This window comes from Gymnogyps californianus, chromosome 5, assembly GCF_018139145.2.
Source record: "Gymnogyps californianus isolate 813 chromosome 5, ASM1813914v2, whole genome shotgun sequence".
NCBI lineage: Eukaryota > Metazoa > Chordata > Aves > Accipitriformes > Cathartidae > Gymnogyps > Gymnogyps californianus.
The window spans coordinates 28503398-28518442 of record NC_059475.1 but is presented as its reverse complement, the minus strand read 5'-3'; the positions used below and the strand labels follow the sequence as shown (position 1 = coordinate 28518442).

General features: G+C 46.1%; 1 protein-coding gene across 1 annotated transcript; it reads right to left on the bottom strand.

The window, feature by feature from the left end:
• ZFYVE19 (zinc finger FYVE-type containing 19) lies at positions 1–11582 on the bottom strand. The gene is made up of 11 exons (XM_050897572.1): positions 11519–11582; positions 10844–10965; positions 8968–9021; positions 8281–8441; positions 6893–7038; positions 5872–5986; positions 5095–5304; positions 4509–4588; positions 3700–3810; positions 2144–2286; positions 1–738 (listed from the first exon to the last, which is right to left on the bottom strand). Exons 1-11 carry the CDS (start codon positions 11570–11572, stop codon positions 672–674), a joined length of 1263 nt encoding a protein of 420 aa, XP_050753529.1. The 5' UTR covers positions 11573–11582; the 3' UTR covers positions 1–671.
• Between the last annotated feature and the right edge of the window lie 3463 nt (positions 11583–15045).

The following is a 15045-nucleotide window of genomic DNA, read 5'->3' as shown; positions in this document are numbered from 1 at the left end:
TTCAAGTACATGAGCAACACTGCCCGTCAAGGCAGAGTAGCCCCCGCACCTTTTCCAGCCACACCACAGAAACATTTTTGATGACTTCATGATCCTTCATTTCTTTCCCTAAGCCACTTGACACTAGGACTAACATATCATTACAAGAGGGCAACACTTTGTAAAGGGCTATCAGGCATTTCCAGGAGAGACTTTAACCACAGGCCTCCGTAAATAGTTTTTATTATGCTTTGGAAGTTCTCATCACACAAGTGATCATGACGCAGACAGTTTTCTTAGTGCAAAGTGCTTTGCTGCCTGTTGAACCAGTGTGTAAGCTGTTAGCAAAAGCAGAAAGTTACTTATCAGCCAGTCATTACTGCCTTAAACACACATCTTTACTGCTACCCACATTGCCTTACCGTCTGTATTTATAGACTCATATCCACCTCCACATATCAAGTCCTCATTTATCCCCAAGCATGCACAGCAAACCCTGCACTTCTCTGGTTGTGTTTGTGAGGACACAGTCACGTGCCCTCCAAGCCTCTCTCAGATTACAGCACATCCTTTAACTGTCCAAAACATCACCCGTTTTGGCTGCAAATCCACTTGGACTCTTCCCATCTGGCCAACTCCTCTCTTTTCCCACTCTCCATCTCCTTCCCTGCCCATGAAGAGTGTGATCACTTCTACTTGCAAGGAAGATGATAGCGGGAGGTGTGGTGATCCTTCAGGTCAAACTCATCGTGGCCTTCCCTGAGAAGCAAACACAAAGTGCAGTCAAAGTTAATACCCAGGCAGGGAACTCACCCTTAGCCACTGGACAAGATGTCTCCCAGCAGCCCTTAACTAGGAACCTATCCCAAGGGTTAGCTGTGAGGACCCAACTGGCAGCCACGTGGACTGACTACTTAAGATATTTGCTTGTAACAGAAACCTCTGAGGTGCTTTGTGAAAGGTCTGCTCATCCTTGCCTGCTGGAATGGGAAATGACAATAGATCTCTCCGTCTCTTTCCCTCTTTGAGGGGTTCATGTAACTGGTCGCTAATTTTCAGCACCATGTCTGTGATTCCCAGGCACATTAGGAACTCCTATAACAACAGTCAGAATGACAGTCTGCTCCACACAACTCTGCTGTGGCTAAAATGCAGCGTATTGGCACCTGTCTTAACCGTGCTCGGAAGCAGGCAGTGTTGAGTAAGACACAACCTTGCATCTGCACCATGCAACTGATGCACTCACCTGCCAGACTGCTGATTCTGCTTTTACTGATGTTTGCTGTCTGATATTTTTGTTTGTTTTGTTTTTAATCATCTAACATTGCCAGTCATATATTTTCTTACCATTTTCATATGTTCTCCCTCACTCCATTTCCATCTCTCTACAAAAATATTTGCAGGAAATGAGAGAATATACACAAAAGCATCTCTTACTATCCCAACCAGATTCTTAGCATCCTGCCATCTAAATGTCATCCAGCACTAATGTGAGAACCCAGCCAACCATCCAATACTTTTGAGGCATGAAAAAGAGAAGCCACACAAGCTGTGAGGAAAAGCTTTCTATTAAAAGGAATTAACTCTCCAAATCGAAGACATGCAACTTTTTTGTCAAAAATCAAGCTACAGCTGTTTAAGTACCAAGACTATAGCTGCTGCAAGGCCTGACGGAGGAAAAAAGGTTCTCCCATATATATTTCAACAAAGATTTTTTTATGTGGTTTAAGACTGCAGAGTCTCAACCTAAGAAAAGCCTCAGGAATTTATACTATCTGATCTCCCCTCTTATGGGAATCCAGCCCAGATCATCCATCAATGTCATTAACAAGCCACAGGAGTCACTGAACAATGGTCTCGCTTATCCCATCCCACACAATGCAGCACATCAGCTGCTCCAGAGAACACTCAGACAATGCGCCCAAACATGCACTGGAGCAGTACAGACAGAACGTTTCTGCCTAGGATGAGTTTAGTCCCTGAAGCCTGGGATAACTACTGATTGCACAAAGTATTTCCGTAACAACTAATATTCAGCTCAGATCTGGGCTCCTCAAATCTTCCCTCCTACTGCCTGCTTTTCTGTCCAACAGGAAGAACAAATAAAAGCGGCCAACCTTACCTGTGACCCGCCTCTCAGACCAAGAGGAATTGCGAGACTTACCGAAAACAGCGCTGGCAGTAGAGGTCCCCGTCGCAGCCATGGCAGCGCAAAGTGGCATCTTCATTGCAGATACAGCACCAGGGTAACTCATCCTCATCACTGTCATCTGCCCTGGCAAGAGCTGTGGTGATTAGAGTCTGGCTCTAATTCACGAAGAAAAGAGAGACACAGAATTCAAATCCCAGCAGAGACAATACAGGATTTTATTGTAATACATGATGGCTACAATGACATGTCACATGGTCCATAGTTCACTCTCTGTTGATCCTAAGTCTGTGAGATGAACTTGCCCAGAGCCCAAGGATAGGCTCCATATGTATCTAGATTGTTAAATAAAAACCCAAGGTACTCCCTATCATTTGCTCATGAATCTATGTTGCTCGGAAGGTAAACAGGTATTCACCATCATTTAGTGTCTATGGCAATATACACCAACATTGTCCACACTGTGTTAAGGGCATGAAGCCCAGATCTTCTGGCAGGCACCACAGCAATACCAAGTGATAGACAATCCCTGCTGCAAAAGCGAGCGATCAAGCAGTTTTGCTGAAAGCAGTTATGTGGGAAGGGAAAGCAGTGGGGAGGTGGGGGGGTTGTTTTCTTCCTGTTATAGAAAGAAAACTGGGGGACAAAGGAAGTGATTTGCCAAAAGGCCCCTACTATTGATTTGTACCTGAGGTTGCGCCAAAAAGATCTTCTGAAATCATAATCTAAAATCTATCCATAAGGCCATCTATTGTCTCCCTCTGCTTTACAGAGAACTCTTGTGGAAGTGAACAGCCATACACACACTGGGACACAGTGCCTGGACACTGGCAAACACAGCTTCCTAACACAACAGCAATAAGATGGCACTATCTTTTACATCAGTAATCCCAGAAGCACAAGGTGGCATACTTATGAGATAGATGTTTTCAATAATGCTTACAATTAAATAATTTCTTCCACTGGGGACAGGCCTGTCAGGTGACTGTGAGTCACAGGTCCATTTAATTCTTGTAGTATACATTAGAGAAGGTGTATGTATTTCGATAATAGGCTGGAATCCATTCTGAGCCTAGGATATCTTGTTAGTAATTCCTTCCTCTGACGTTATATGAGAACACAGTTGATTACTATCTAGAGGTTCTATTCTGCACATGCTGAAAGCAGTGGCAAACCTCCCACTTACCCTGGTTCAGGCTGTACAGTACTAGACCGTGGCCTTCTTGGTATAATTATATTGGTGAGTTAAAAATCCCTTCTCTAATATCCATCTTGCGAGGTCTATGCTAACTTCTCTGGGTTTAGAGGACACCATCCCATTCAGCAGAAAGTCAGCCTGAAAGGAATTGTACTCCAGGGAGCAATTCCTTTTAAAACTACAAGGATGACTCACAGCTGTGCTCAGGGCTGCTCAGCCTTGCAGAAGCCACTCAGCTTGTCTGCTCTGGAGAAGCTGGTTAGGTTTTTTTTCCTGCATCAAGCCTGGGATACAGCAAACTTTTGCTGCAGAACTGTACTCTCTTGAGACCCGGGAACATGCCATTTCAAGAGATCCTGAGCAGCTCACTGACCTTTTGCTTTGCTTTCTTATGCAGGTTCTGTCGCGAGGGTCCTAGTTGGGTGGTCTGATCTGGAGGAATGTTGAATCCACTTGCTTCATCCAGGGCTGCTTCCTCTGTGAGCTGGTAACAAAAGAAAGCACAAAGCCTCTTGTTTCAAACACAGTTCGGAGTCTCATTCTAGGCTCTAAACCTCCTGCCCTTCTCCTTGCTCTCATGCAGTAACAGGAGATGACAAGTCTGAATACATCTGGTGTTATCCAGAGCTTGCTCTGTCTGCACTCTGAACACTGTGTGTAGATTGTGAACAGTCAGTGTAGCGGCAGGGGCCATCAGCTAACACACTGTGCAGCTATCAGCAGACCCTCAACATCATGCTAATCACACGCATGTGGTCTGTAATCAGGCAGAAACTTAAGCACAGAAAGCTCGTGTCTGCCTGCGAGACAATTCATAGACATTTTAGAGAGAAATGTGGGCATAAGCTGTGCTAAACAACACACATCATCATTCATGTTCTAGCTAGGTGGGGGAAAAGATGAAACAAGAAGTAAGGAAGTACCAGCAGAGTGGGGTTGGAGGGGAGACACACACCACAAGAGACACAGCATGAATGAGAAAGACCATGTGACAGACTAGAAGTAATGCTGTCAATCCCCTGTAGCTGAATGGCTCATGGGAGCTAGTATTGGAAAAGCACTAGAAGGGGAAGGAATGAAACTCTGCTCAGGAACAGAAACACATCCTTTGCACGCTCACCGGGTAACATACACACTGGAAATAATTGAGAAGATAAACAAGCCACAGCTGCCACTTCTGACCTGTTTTAGCACTCTGCGAATGGCTTCCTCCTCAGCCACTTCCTCATCACTGTCAGGGAGTTTATAGGTTTCCAGTGTAACTGCAGGAGTAAGAGACAGGAGACTGTGACCCACACCTGCCTCAAACCTTGTGCCCACTTATGTGCCAGAGACAATCCTTTGTGGTGTGAGCTATTTTCAGCATTCTGGCTCTTGCAGACAGATCCTTTTCAGATGGGGACTCCTCAAAAAAGGGCGTTACTGCTTGTTTTTAATATTGGAAGAGGAAAGGAAAAAAAACCCACCAAAACCAGAGCTTTGCTTTTAAAAGCTTTGTTAACCTCACCAGAGCATGCTAGAATTATCTCAAAGAAGGGTGCACAACAAAGCAGTCTGACCTTACAGCTCTGGCCTTTACCCTTAACTCAGATCTTTCATACTGATTTCACGATGAACCAACCTGTACAACTTTACAGACAGAACGAACTCTCAGTCTGTTTCTTGCAGAACAGAGGAATTAAATGGATAAACACCTCTCAGAAAAGAACTTACTCTGTCACAGGAACTTGGTTCCTCTCTTGGCACTGTATTCTCGTCTGCTACCCACCTTTCTCTGGGTCCTCGCCTCTGAGTGCTGCCAATCTCTTGGCAACTTGTAGGATCTTTTCCTGCCTAGTGTTCTCTTCCCGCAGCTCAGCAGCAGCTTCTGCCAGCAGTTTATTCTTCTCTTCCTCTAGCTGTTTTGGGTCCAGATTTGCAGGGCAAACAAAATCTTCACTTTCCCGATTGAGATCATTCAAACTTTGGCTACTAACAGCTGCAAACAGACACACAGAACTTGCTGGTGACTCAGCAGCAATGTTCCTTGGGCACAGACAACAAGACTAAAGCAATGGTATGAGAGCAGCTTGCTGCTTTCCATTAATCTGGGTAAATAATGGGAGAAGGCGTGCCACAGTAGGATCCGCACTGTACATGAAGAGAAGAAAGTGAGCTAATCTGTGGTTTACAGTGAGATTACAGAGAAAGCACCGCAGCTAGGAAGGTAATGGTATCCCAGATTCTGATGTTTTGTAACAGAGCACAGGTGTGTTAGAAGTAGGAACAGCTCCTCCCCAGGGAAGGGGCACCTTAGAGAAACAGAGAGGAGCAATCTGAATAATACAACCCTGAGAGGAAGGAACCATCTCCCAAGCAAAGACAATGAGACCCGGTATGGAGTCAGATGGCTGCTCTTGGTCAATTTGGGAGTCATAAGGGGGAGATAAGGACAAACTGGACACCTAGCTCACCTGTAAGCTAGATAGGGAGGCACATATCCCCTTCTCACTATAGCACGTACATTATTAGACAGAAATAGGTCTTTGGAAGACAAAATAGATACCTTGAGGCTGGACTCTTGGTCTGTAACGCTCATCAATGGCAACTTCTTCAGACAGCTGAGTTAACAGGTCATCTGTCTGCTGGACCAGACTTCTGGTATCAGGAGGTTGGTGTACCTAAGAAACAAGGAGGGTATGGGAAAAGGCAAATGAGAGGAAAGTGGCATACTCCATCAAAGGAAAAGTTTGGTAACCAAGATCACCCTAGGTGAGAGCAGCATAAAAAAAGATGCATTTACTGATCTCGAGGGTCTCAGCTTACGGTTATCTGGTATAAGACCTTCAGGGCTTCATTCTCAGAGGTGCTGAATGCGCATAACTCTAAATGCAGTCATCCAAGCAAGGCAAAGTGGTGCTGAATGTATAGGAGTACATGCTGCTGGTCCCAACCCCAGCTCTGCCACTACCTCCAAGGTAAATAAAGTGCCATTCTCAACAGTGCCAGCCAGCAGCCCCACCGAGGCCTATGATAACAGCTGGGTGTGCAGTACTGCTGAAAAAGGAGCATGAGGAGACAATTTCTCAGGGACAAGATCATTCATATAGGCTTTGAAGGCATATATCCAACTCATTCCTCTGCGATCTCAGACTAACCACTCTGTGCTTCCATTTCTGGAATAATTAACAGGATTTTGCCCAGCTGGGATGCAGTAGCAACTACAAGATACAATTAGAAGGTAGGGCTGATAAGCCCCAAACACAGACAAACAGCTCTGAAAAAATATCAGACCACTTAGCTATACAAACAGGTTGAGAGGAAAAAACTTAGCATGTATTGTTAAAAATAAACACGTGAACTACGTTTGACATAAAGGAACATACTGCATTCCAAGTGAAGCAGTGAACTGGTAAAGGCTGGCCATTTGCTTCTGGAGCAATGACACAAACAGGAAACGGAAATTTCTGAAGGGAGCCACCTGGACACAAAAAAAGCTGAAGAAGGAAGAACGGCTAACATGCTGGGACACCAGTTACGGTGTCAGCTCAGAATACATTGCTGGCTAAAGAGCTGAGGGAGCTTACAGGTCTGGGAGCCTGGGAAGGAGGTTCTCTCCCCTGCAAGACAGCCAACCGGTCCTCCATTTCCTGTGCGGATGGAACAGGTCCCCGGCAGTCCTCCTTCAGGGCAGCCAGCCTAGCTTCGATCTCAGCCTGAGTAGGGATGGACTCTGCAATTCAGAATAACCCAAGGGAGGAGATTACTCTGTTATTGAAAACAAAAGGCTTCATTTTTTTTTTTCCTTAAAATTGTATTTCTTTCTGGAATCAGACTCTGAACACCTGAGCAAAAGCCTCCCTCAGCACCTGATGTGAATGAAGGTTCATACTGCAGTGACTCGGAGACCACCCTAACGCTAACTTTTCTTCCGAGTCCTTGCCTCCTTCACAGTTTATCTCCTAGCCATAAGGTGAGTATTAGGGTAATGTCATTTGGCAATCAGCTGACTTGGGATACTAGGGACCGGCAGAGAAATAAGTGTCATTTGGGCAGTACAGTCCATTGCTCCCACATCTCTTAATGTAATCCTAGGCATATCAGACTGAAACCCTCCCCCACCACATAATAGGACGAGAGGAAATGGCCTCAAGTTGCGCCAGGGGAGGTTTAGATTGGATATTAGGAAAAATTTCTTCACTGAAACGGTTATCAAGCATTAGAACAGGCTGCCCTGGGAAGTGGTTGAGTCACCATCCTTGGAGGTATTTGAAAGATGTGTACATGTGGCACTTAGGGACATGGTTTAGGGGTGGACTTGGCAGTGTTAGGTTTACAGTTGGACTTGATGATTAAAGGTCTTTTCCAACCCAAAGAATTCTATGGTAATCAGGTAACCACTATGCAGTGTGTTCTTTCCCTTTTAGAGATCACATATAATTTTTTTATACAGTTTATTCTCCCACAAGCACCACAAGGCTGTCCCAGAACCTGACAGCTATGGACTGGGATGAGAGTCCTTTTTCTCCTCTGTGAGGCAAGGCTGGCCAGAATATAACCCCACAGAGACTGGCACTGCTGTTGCCCAGGACAATGACCCACAGGAAACCTTCTGCAAAATAGTTTGGCCAAAGACCCTCATTTCATTCTGCTCCTATTGGGCTTGACAGAGGCTTTTACCCCAAACAATGGAAAATGAGAAAGTGATTTTACAGGTAAGATACTGACCCAAAACTGAGAAGCAGTTTCAAGGGAAACCTCAAGAAGCAAAAAGACACTGGAACATTAATCTAAAATCATTGTAGAATCTGGCCATTGTGGCAGCAGGCTGTGCATGCTCTGTCCAATTTTAGCCCTTCAGTTCCCTAAAAAGGCAGGCTCTGAAAGCCCATCACTTCCCTCTTCCTCCAGATTCCACATTTCCCAAGTAGCAGTGTTCCCACCCAAGGTATCTCCGGTATCCCCCAAAACTCACTCGGTTTCCTTTCCTCCCTGAGCCTCTCCAGTCTCTCTGCAATAGCTCTATCCTCTTTTGAGAGCCCCTGGTATCTGGAGCCTGCTTGTCCTGGGGGTTTTGCAGCTGCCTTCTGTTGTTCTTTCAGCTGGTTTTGCTTAGCCTCAAAAGCTGCTACACGCCTGTGACAAGGATGGAAAAAAGACATGACTATTGAGAACAGGGGTTTAAACCTTGAGATATGAAAACATCCTCTGAGAACCCAACAGGCTATTTGAAGAACATTGGCGTAGAACAGAACAGAAACCACTCCCTCCTGTACCAGGCTCTCCCATAGTGGCACAATGAGGTACTCCCAAGAGTAAGGAAAACTTAGCTCACAGGGGCAGCACACCTAGCACCATTTCCAAGGAGACAAAGAACATTTCACCACCAGGGTCCTGTTTCCACGCCAACCCCAATCAGTCACAGATAAACACAGGCAGGTGGCTATTCAGGAGTCTATTCAAAAGAGCACACACACCACCCCCCAAAGGAATGAAAAACCCAAACAACAAAACAAAAGCCCCATCCTTAACCTAATTCTGAACAAGCAAATACCCACATCACAACCCCCACTTTTGCTGGTCTCTATAGGGGAAGAGGAGTGAGGGCCTTAAAGGCTACTCTGCGGCAGAAACAACCGTCTGATTGGCAAGTGCAACTCACTTTTTGTAGTTTTCTGGTGGTGACCATTTTGCTGAACTGCTTTGAGATCCCTCTCTGGAAGACAAAAACAATGATTTCTCTGAACTCAAGATACTGCCAATGCTTCAATCATCTAGTCTCTCAACTCAATAGGAATCAGTATACGTTTGTCGACCTTCTGGTACAGCCCCTTTCATAACCTCATTAATATGGAGAGTGATCAGCTTATGGAAGGGATTAAGATAATATAGCTGCCTGGGACAGCAGGGGACTTCACTTCTAGTCCTTTGGTCCAGTTGTTTTGCATCTGGACAAAATGTGATTTAATATGGTCACCAGCAATCCAAAGGAGGCGTGGCTGAAATACCCTTGCCTCCCACAGCCTGCACCTCCCAGTTCAGAGAGCAGGTACAGAGTAGTTAGGTAAGACTCACAGTGTAATTAGCTTCCATGCAGCAGAACACTCTGAAAGGAGCTGTGGCATGCAACAAACACAAAATTATATAACGCACAAGCTAAACAAAACGTTACAAAAATTATTATATAACCACCAGTATCATAATGACATCTTCTAGCACACTTGAACACTGCACACCACAAACACATCTTGTGTAACTGTCTTCTACTTTGCTGTATTCAGGTTGAGCTGCTAAACTACACGCTTACGTAAGGTAGTTAGCATATTTTATTCATTCTTAGAAGTCACAGCTACAAACACATCTGCGCTGTGCTAAGGCCTGTATAGTAACAAATGAATGCAACATTGTTGGACTGCTTTCCAGTTCTAAGGTTTCAGTTCTGAAAGCTATTTGCATGAAGAACAACAATACATGCAGCTTACAGAGCTGCAGCCTACGTGTATTACCTACCTGCTATGCAGTTAGGGAGGATTTTTTCCTGCTGTAACTCTATAGTACTGATATTAAACAGATGAGGAAAAGAAAGCCAAAAGAAACATGGAGAAAGGCTGCTCTGTTTTCCTAATGGCTTTGGAGTTGTAAAGGGAAATCAGAAAACTTCAAAACTGAATACTGTATTTTCACCATAAATAGCTCATACTGTTTTCATGACCCAGTGCTTCTGAAATGAAGATCTCTGCTAATGAGAGGCTCTTCTCCTTTAGACACCTGCAGAGCCAGAAAATTCCCCACTCACTGGTGAAAATTCCCTGCTATAGGAGAGAAGTGGGGAAGAGAGGTAAGAGAAAAGCAAGAGAAGGAAGAGGACACACAAGAATTGGTTGAGAGAGGAGTTCTGGTGTACACGTGTGCTCTTGTGTTACTTGTTCACATGTATAACCCATAGAGCTACTGAATTACATTTTTTTGTTTTCAACAGGCAATCTACAGGTTATGTTTGCAAATTTTTTTTTTCTTTTAAAAGCAAACTGATTTTGTGCTACAAAATTTTAAGTCTTCAGGCTACACATAGCAGAGACTCCTCAACAATGAGGATTTGTGTCACTGTTTGCCCACAGAGGTAATAACACTATGAACATCTTATTGTCAGGCCGTTCAACTACTACACATCTGAAAAGACTGCCAGTGCTTTCAAAGATTTCTGGGCAAAACCACGGTGGGGCTTAACCTGGTCTTGTCTAGCTAAGATATCCACAGGCATCCAGTGTCCATCCATGAAGATTTAAACCTGGTTCTTTCAGACTACTCTGTCACCATAGAGAACAGCCTCACAAATCCTGATTCCTATCTTTGGACTGCACAGCACATGTAACAGCAGGTCAGTAAAGGCCTGGCTTGAAACTCCGGGGCACAGGCAGCGTGCATGCACAAGTGCAAGGCACAGCTTTCACACAGGAATCTGCAACACAACACTGGGATGCAAAATGAAGAAACAAAGCAGGACACTGTCCTTGAGTGAAGAAACACTCCCGTCTTACCCAGTTAGTTTTCCGTGACACTGCTTGCACACTTTCTGCTGAGTGCTTCCACAGCGGGGAACAACAGCACTGAAGCTAAGGCAGCCTGAGCAGAACGACCGTCCGCAGCTCTTGCATCCACACTGCAGAGATACAAGAGAGGGGCAGGACAAGGCTTCATCACCTAGTCACCATACACACCCCATTGCTCTGGCTGGCTGTACGCAGGAACAATGCCCATGCCAAGGCGCACTAAAAATAACGCTGGGGTTATGCTGATTTTTTAGGAGAACTATATCATTAGCTGCTGCTGAATATATGGAGACTCTCAAGAGCCTTCGAGCACCAGCACATAACTCCTGCTGGAAGCAGAGACACCATTTCAGCCCATAATATAATAAAGTGTGTGTGGGGGAATTCTCTGAGACAACGACTGAATACTGGATTAGAGGGATGACAACCAATGACGATTTTTTTTTTTTTTTTTTGCAGTAATCGCACATATTTAAAGACGTATTGAAACTAGGCACCACGAGAGCTCAGGAAGCAAGCAAGGACAACAACGCTACAATGCTGGTCGGGAAGCGTGCCTCGGCGCCGGGCGAGGCAGCTCCCCGGCTCCCCTCTCAGACCCTCGCACTGCGGGGGAGGCACCCGCGGGACCGGCCGGTCCTGACCTCCCTCAGCCGGACTTGCCTCTTTCTTGAAGACAGAGAACTTGGACGCACACCCGTAGCACCGGCTATCCATGGCGCTACCGGAGGCGCGGCCGCCGGCCGGGCGCGGCCCTCAAGCACCGCGCTGCGCCCCCGCTATGCCAAGCTCCGTAGTTTCCCCCCCGCCCCAGGTCCTTTAACTGCCGCGCACCCAAAGCGCGGCAGAGAGCCGGGGCTATCAGTAACGAGGAGGCCGAGACACCCCCCGCCCCTCACACACCGGGCCGGCGCCACACGACACGGCACCACGCCCCGCTCCGGCGCACGGCCCGACGGGAGCTGTAGTCCTTCGAGCCGCTCGCCCCGCCTCCAGCCGCCAGGCAGCACTCCGCGGATAAACTACACTGTCCAGGGCTCCGCACCGCCCTCCCCCCCGGCGCCGGGCCTGCCGGGAGCCACCTGTCGCCGCTCGGGACGTGAAAACATCCGGTTCTGCCGCGCGACGCATTGTGGTACCTGTAGTCTTGTGCCGCTGTCCCGCCGTGCCGGTAGCGAGGCACGGAGCGGTTGGGGCCCGGGAAGACTCCATTTCCCGGCAGGCAGCGCGCCGGGCCGCGGAGGCCGGTGGCTGCCGCGGGGCTGAGGTGACGGTCGGCTTCTGGACCACGGCGAAGAACTAGTTGGCCCCGTACGCCCTGCAGTGGGTCGGGGAGGAGGGGGGCTCGGCAGCGCCTCTCCCCTGCGCCCCTCCTCGCCAGGAGGGCACGCAGGGCGGCCGGCCCGACGCCAGCCTCCACGCCCGTCGGGGGCCCCCTTGCCCCGGCCTGTCTCTCTCGGGTGTTCGCTGTTCCCACAGTAACGAAAGTCACTGTCACTTTTGAAGTGGGAGAGGGAGGGCCGGCAGGCCGGGTGCTTCGTTGGTTTCTCGTTAAGTAGTTAAGCAATTGCTTACAACCGTTTCAGTATGGCATCGCTGCCTCGTACGCCGATGTGTGCCATACTCCCCGTACAGCAGACGTAGTAGGGTGTTGCATTTTTGCCCATTAGCTGTCATTGCGTGTTAATAAGACAAAAAGTGTATTCTCTAATGCTGACAGCGTTGCACTCAAGTTATTCTGGTTTTTTTTTTGACTTAAACCTGTGGTGAGATCCTGGTTCAGAAGCGCATGAACTAGCTGAACGGCAAAGCTCCAGTTAATCCCAGCCCATACTTCTGCCAGGGTTTGTTTGCATGCCTGCAGAAGTGAATGTCCTACAGTGTTTGTAAAAAAAAGTTACTGAGTGTAGTTCTAGGTATCATTGGTTCCCATGAGTCATCTTGTTAATTGTGTGGGTTTGCAATTACATTTTGCTTTCTTTCCAGTTTAATAGATAAGTCCACACTGTAAAGACCTACACAATTAAATTAGGATCTATTCAAGGAAATAAGACTCATTAATATCTGAACAAAGCTAAATTCAGAGGAAAAAAATCAGGGTTTCCCCTCTCAAGCTTTTGGGTTTTTTTAATGGTAAAGAACATTAGAAAGACAACTGTATAAAACTTGGAAGCTAAACTTTGCACCTGTCCAGCAACTGTATTAGAGACCTCCTGGGAATTCCAGGTACTGTAGGCATAAAGCAGAGAATCGAGACAAATATAAAACAGAATTTACTCAGATAAAAGACTTCATTTGGTGTTGTATTTTGCTATTGAGCTGGTCAATCGGAAAAGAGGAAGAGGAAATTTCAATCTGAATGTTCTAGTGCAACCTACTGATTGACAGGCATAATTTGGAGTGCCACTCTTTAATACAAAATAAGAGCAGCAACCCAAAGAACCTTCCTATCCAGAGAGCGCCACCAACAGAGGTGCACGGGACGGAGCCAGACAGTCAAATAAATTGAACTTACCTGTTTAGAAACGCCTCGGCTGAATTTGCCGGATGGAACTGAGAGTCGTGACCAGGCCAGAAGACTTCGCTCTCCCGTGTCTGGAGAAGAGGAACGAGGCAGGTTCACGTTGCTCTGCTGGTGTCCACCAGAGGGGGCCCGGCCCCCGCAGTTCTTCCAGCTCCTGCACCGGAAGGCCATTTGGCAGCTGAAGAGCAGCAGCTTTTATTTCTTCTCTTGCCTGCAGATGTTTCCCATGATAAAGGGAACTCCGATTATTAAAATCCTATGTGACGACTTAGCCTATAAGGTTTTCAATTTCTGTGTGAAGTGTAGGAGAGATTAAATGGTCTTTGGTTCATATGTCTTCTTGCCAAACTCAGTTGTTGCACAGTAAGTTGTACATTCTCGGTCCTACATAGTTATAGCTGCAAATGCTGTGTTCTTCTCTAACTTGCTGTGAAACTGTGCCCCAGTGTATTAGACTCGGCCTTGAGAATCTTGGGGCTTGATTACTATAATGGAACGCATCTAGAAGTAAAACTTTTGGTCTGAAAAAGTTCAAATTAATTCAAAATGTGGCCGTGTGCCTACTAAGTCTCCCAGGCTGTAATGTTTGTCCTTGCAGTTCAGTGTGATAAAAAGAGCAGATCATCACCACAGTGAAATTGAAAACTGAGTTTCAGTACTCTCTTGCTGTTTCAGTAGGCTCATTTTCTTCTTCTAGATGAGGAACCAACTGTACTATCTGCATGCCGAAAGCTGCCCTTATTTTCTGTCAGGCATTGGGGTGAAAGTATTTCACATCCTCCAAAAAGGTGCCAATCTAAATAGTGAGCCAAATTAAATGAAGGAATACTTTTTATAGCCAGAAGACAGGAGCTTGTAAGAACTACAAATATTTGTTGCCTGCTGTGCATCCACTTTCCCACTATGATGCAAGCAAGCTCTAGATCCTGATGTCCACAACTTATCAATTATCATTCTTCTGAGGGTGAAAGTTAACCAGTGCTTAAAAAGGAAAACATTACAGATCCTTAAAAAAAAAAACAACAACCAAAAACAAAAGTCAGCATAATTCAAAATTTTCTTGGCTGCCTTCCTAGCACCAGGAAAGCAAATTGGCATTTTCTACATGCTCTTCTTCACAAAGGCATAATTGCAGCAAGAACTTTTATTATTTATTACATTTTGGCATCTTCCAGTTTGGCACTGGCATTTAATTCTGAATACATCAAGTCAAGGCAAAGCATTAGCTGTCTACAGTGGTGATTTCTTTCTCCTCCTCAGACGTCTCCTCAGAGGTGGAAGATTTCTCTCTACAGACAAGGTACTTCCCACCTAATATGTTCTCCAAAGTTAATGGCTCCATTTACATTCAGTGGACTTTGCATTAGGTTTTCAGGCCTCATTTTAAAAAAAAGATATTTTGGTAATACCCCATGGACAATTTCAATACCTGACTCAGGCCACAGCAAAGTGGCAACAATAGGTGCTTCACTCTGTTCCCTCTCCCTCACTGCTTGTTCCTGCCACTCTTAATCGTTTCTTTAGTTAAATCTGTTCCCTGACCTGGTTCATCTCACAGAGGAGTAGTGCAATTCTTTGAGTTGAGATGCTGTACAAACATCTTAGTTTGCACCTTCAGTGTAAAGTGGTGATTTCCAGGCTAAGCTAAGGCGCCTATACGAACTGT

Bases quoted from the DNA above. Each gene is read 5' to 3' on its own strand.
- ZFYVE19 (XM_050897572.1), bottom strand. From the start codon at position 11,572: ATGGATAGCCGGTGCTACGGGTGTGCGTCCAAGTTCTCTGTCTTCAAG. The intron at 4,589-5,094 runs GTGGGTAGCAGA...TTACTCCTGCAG, and splicing joins AGGCGAGGACCCAGAGAAAG to TTACACTGGAAACCTATAAA. The intron at 739-2,143 runs GTAAGTCTCGCA...TTTGCTTCTCAG, and splicing joins TACTGCCAGCGCTGTTTTCG to GGAAGGCCACGATGAGTTTG.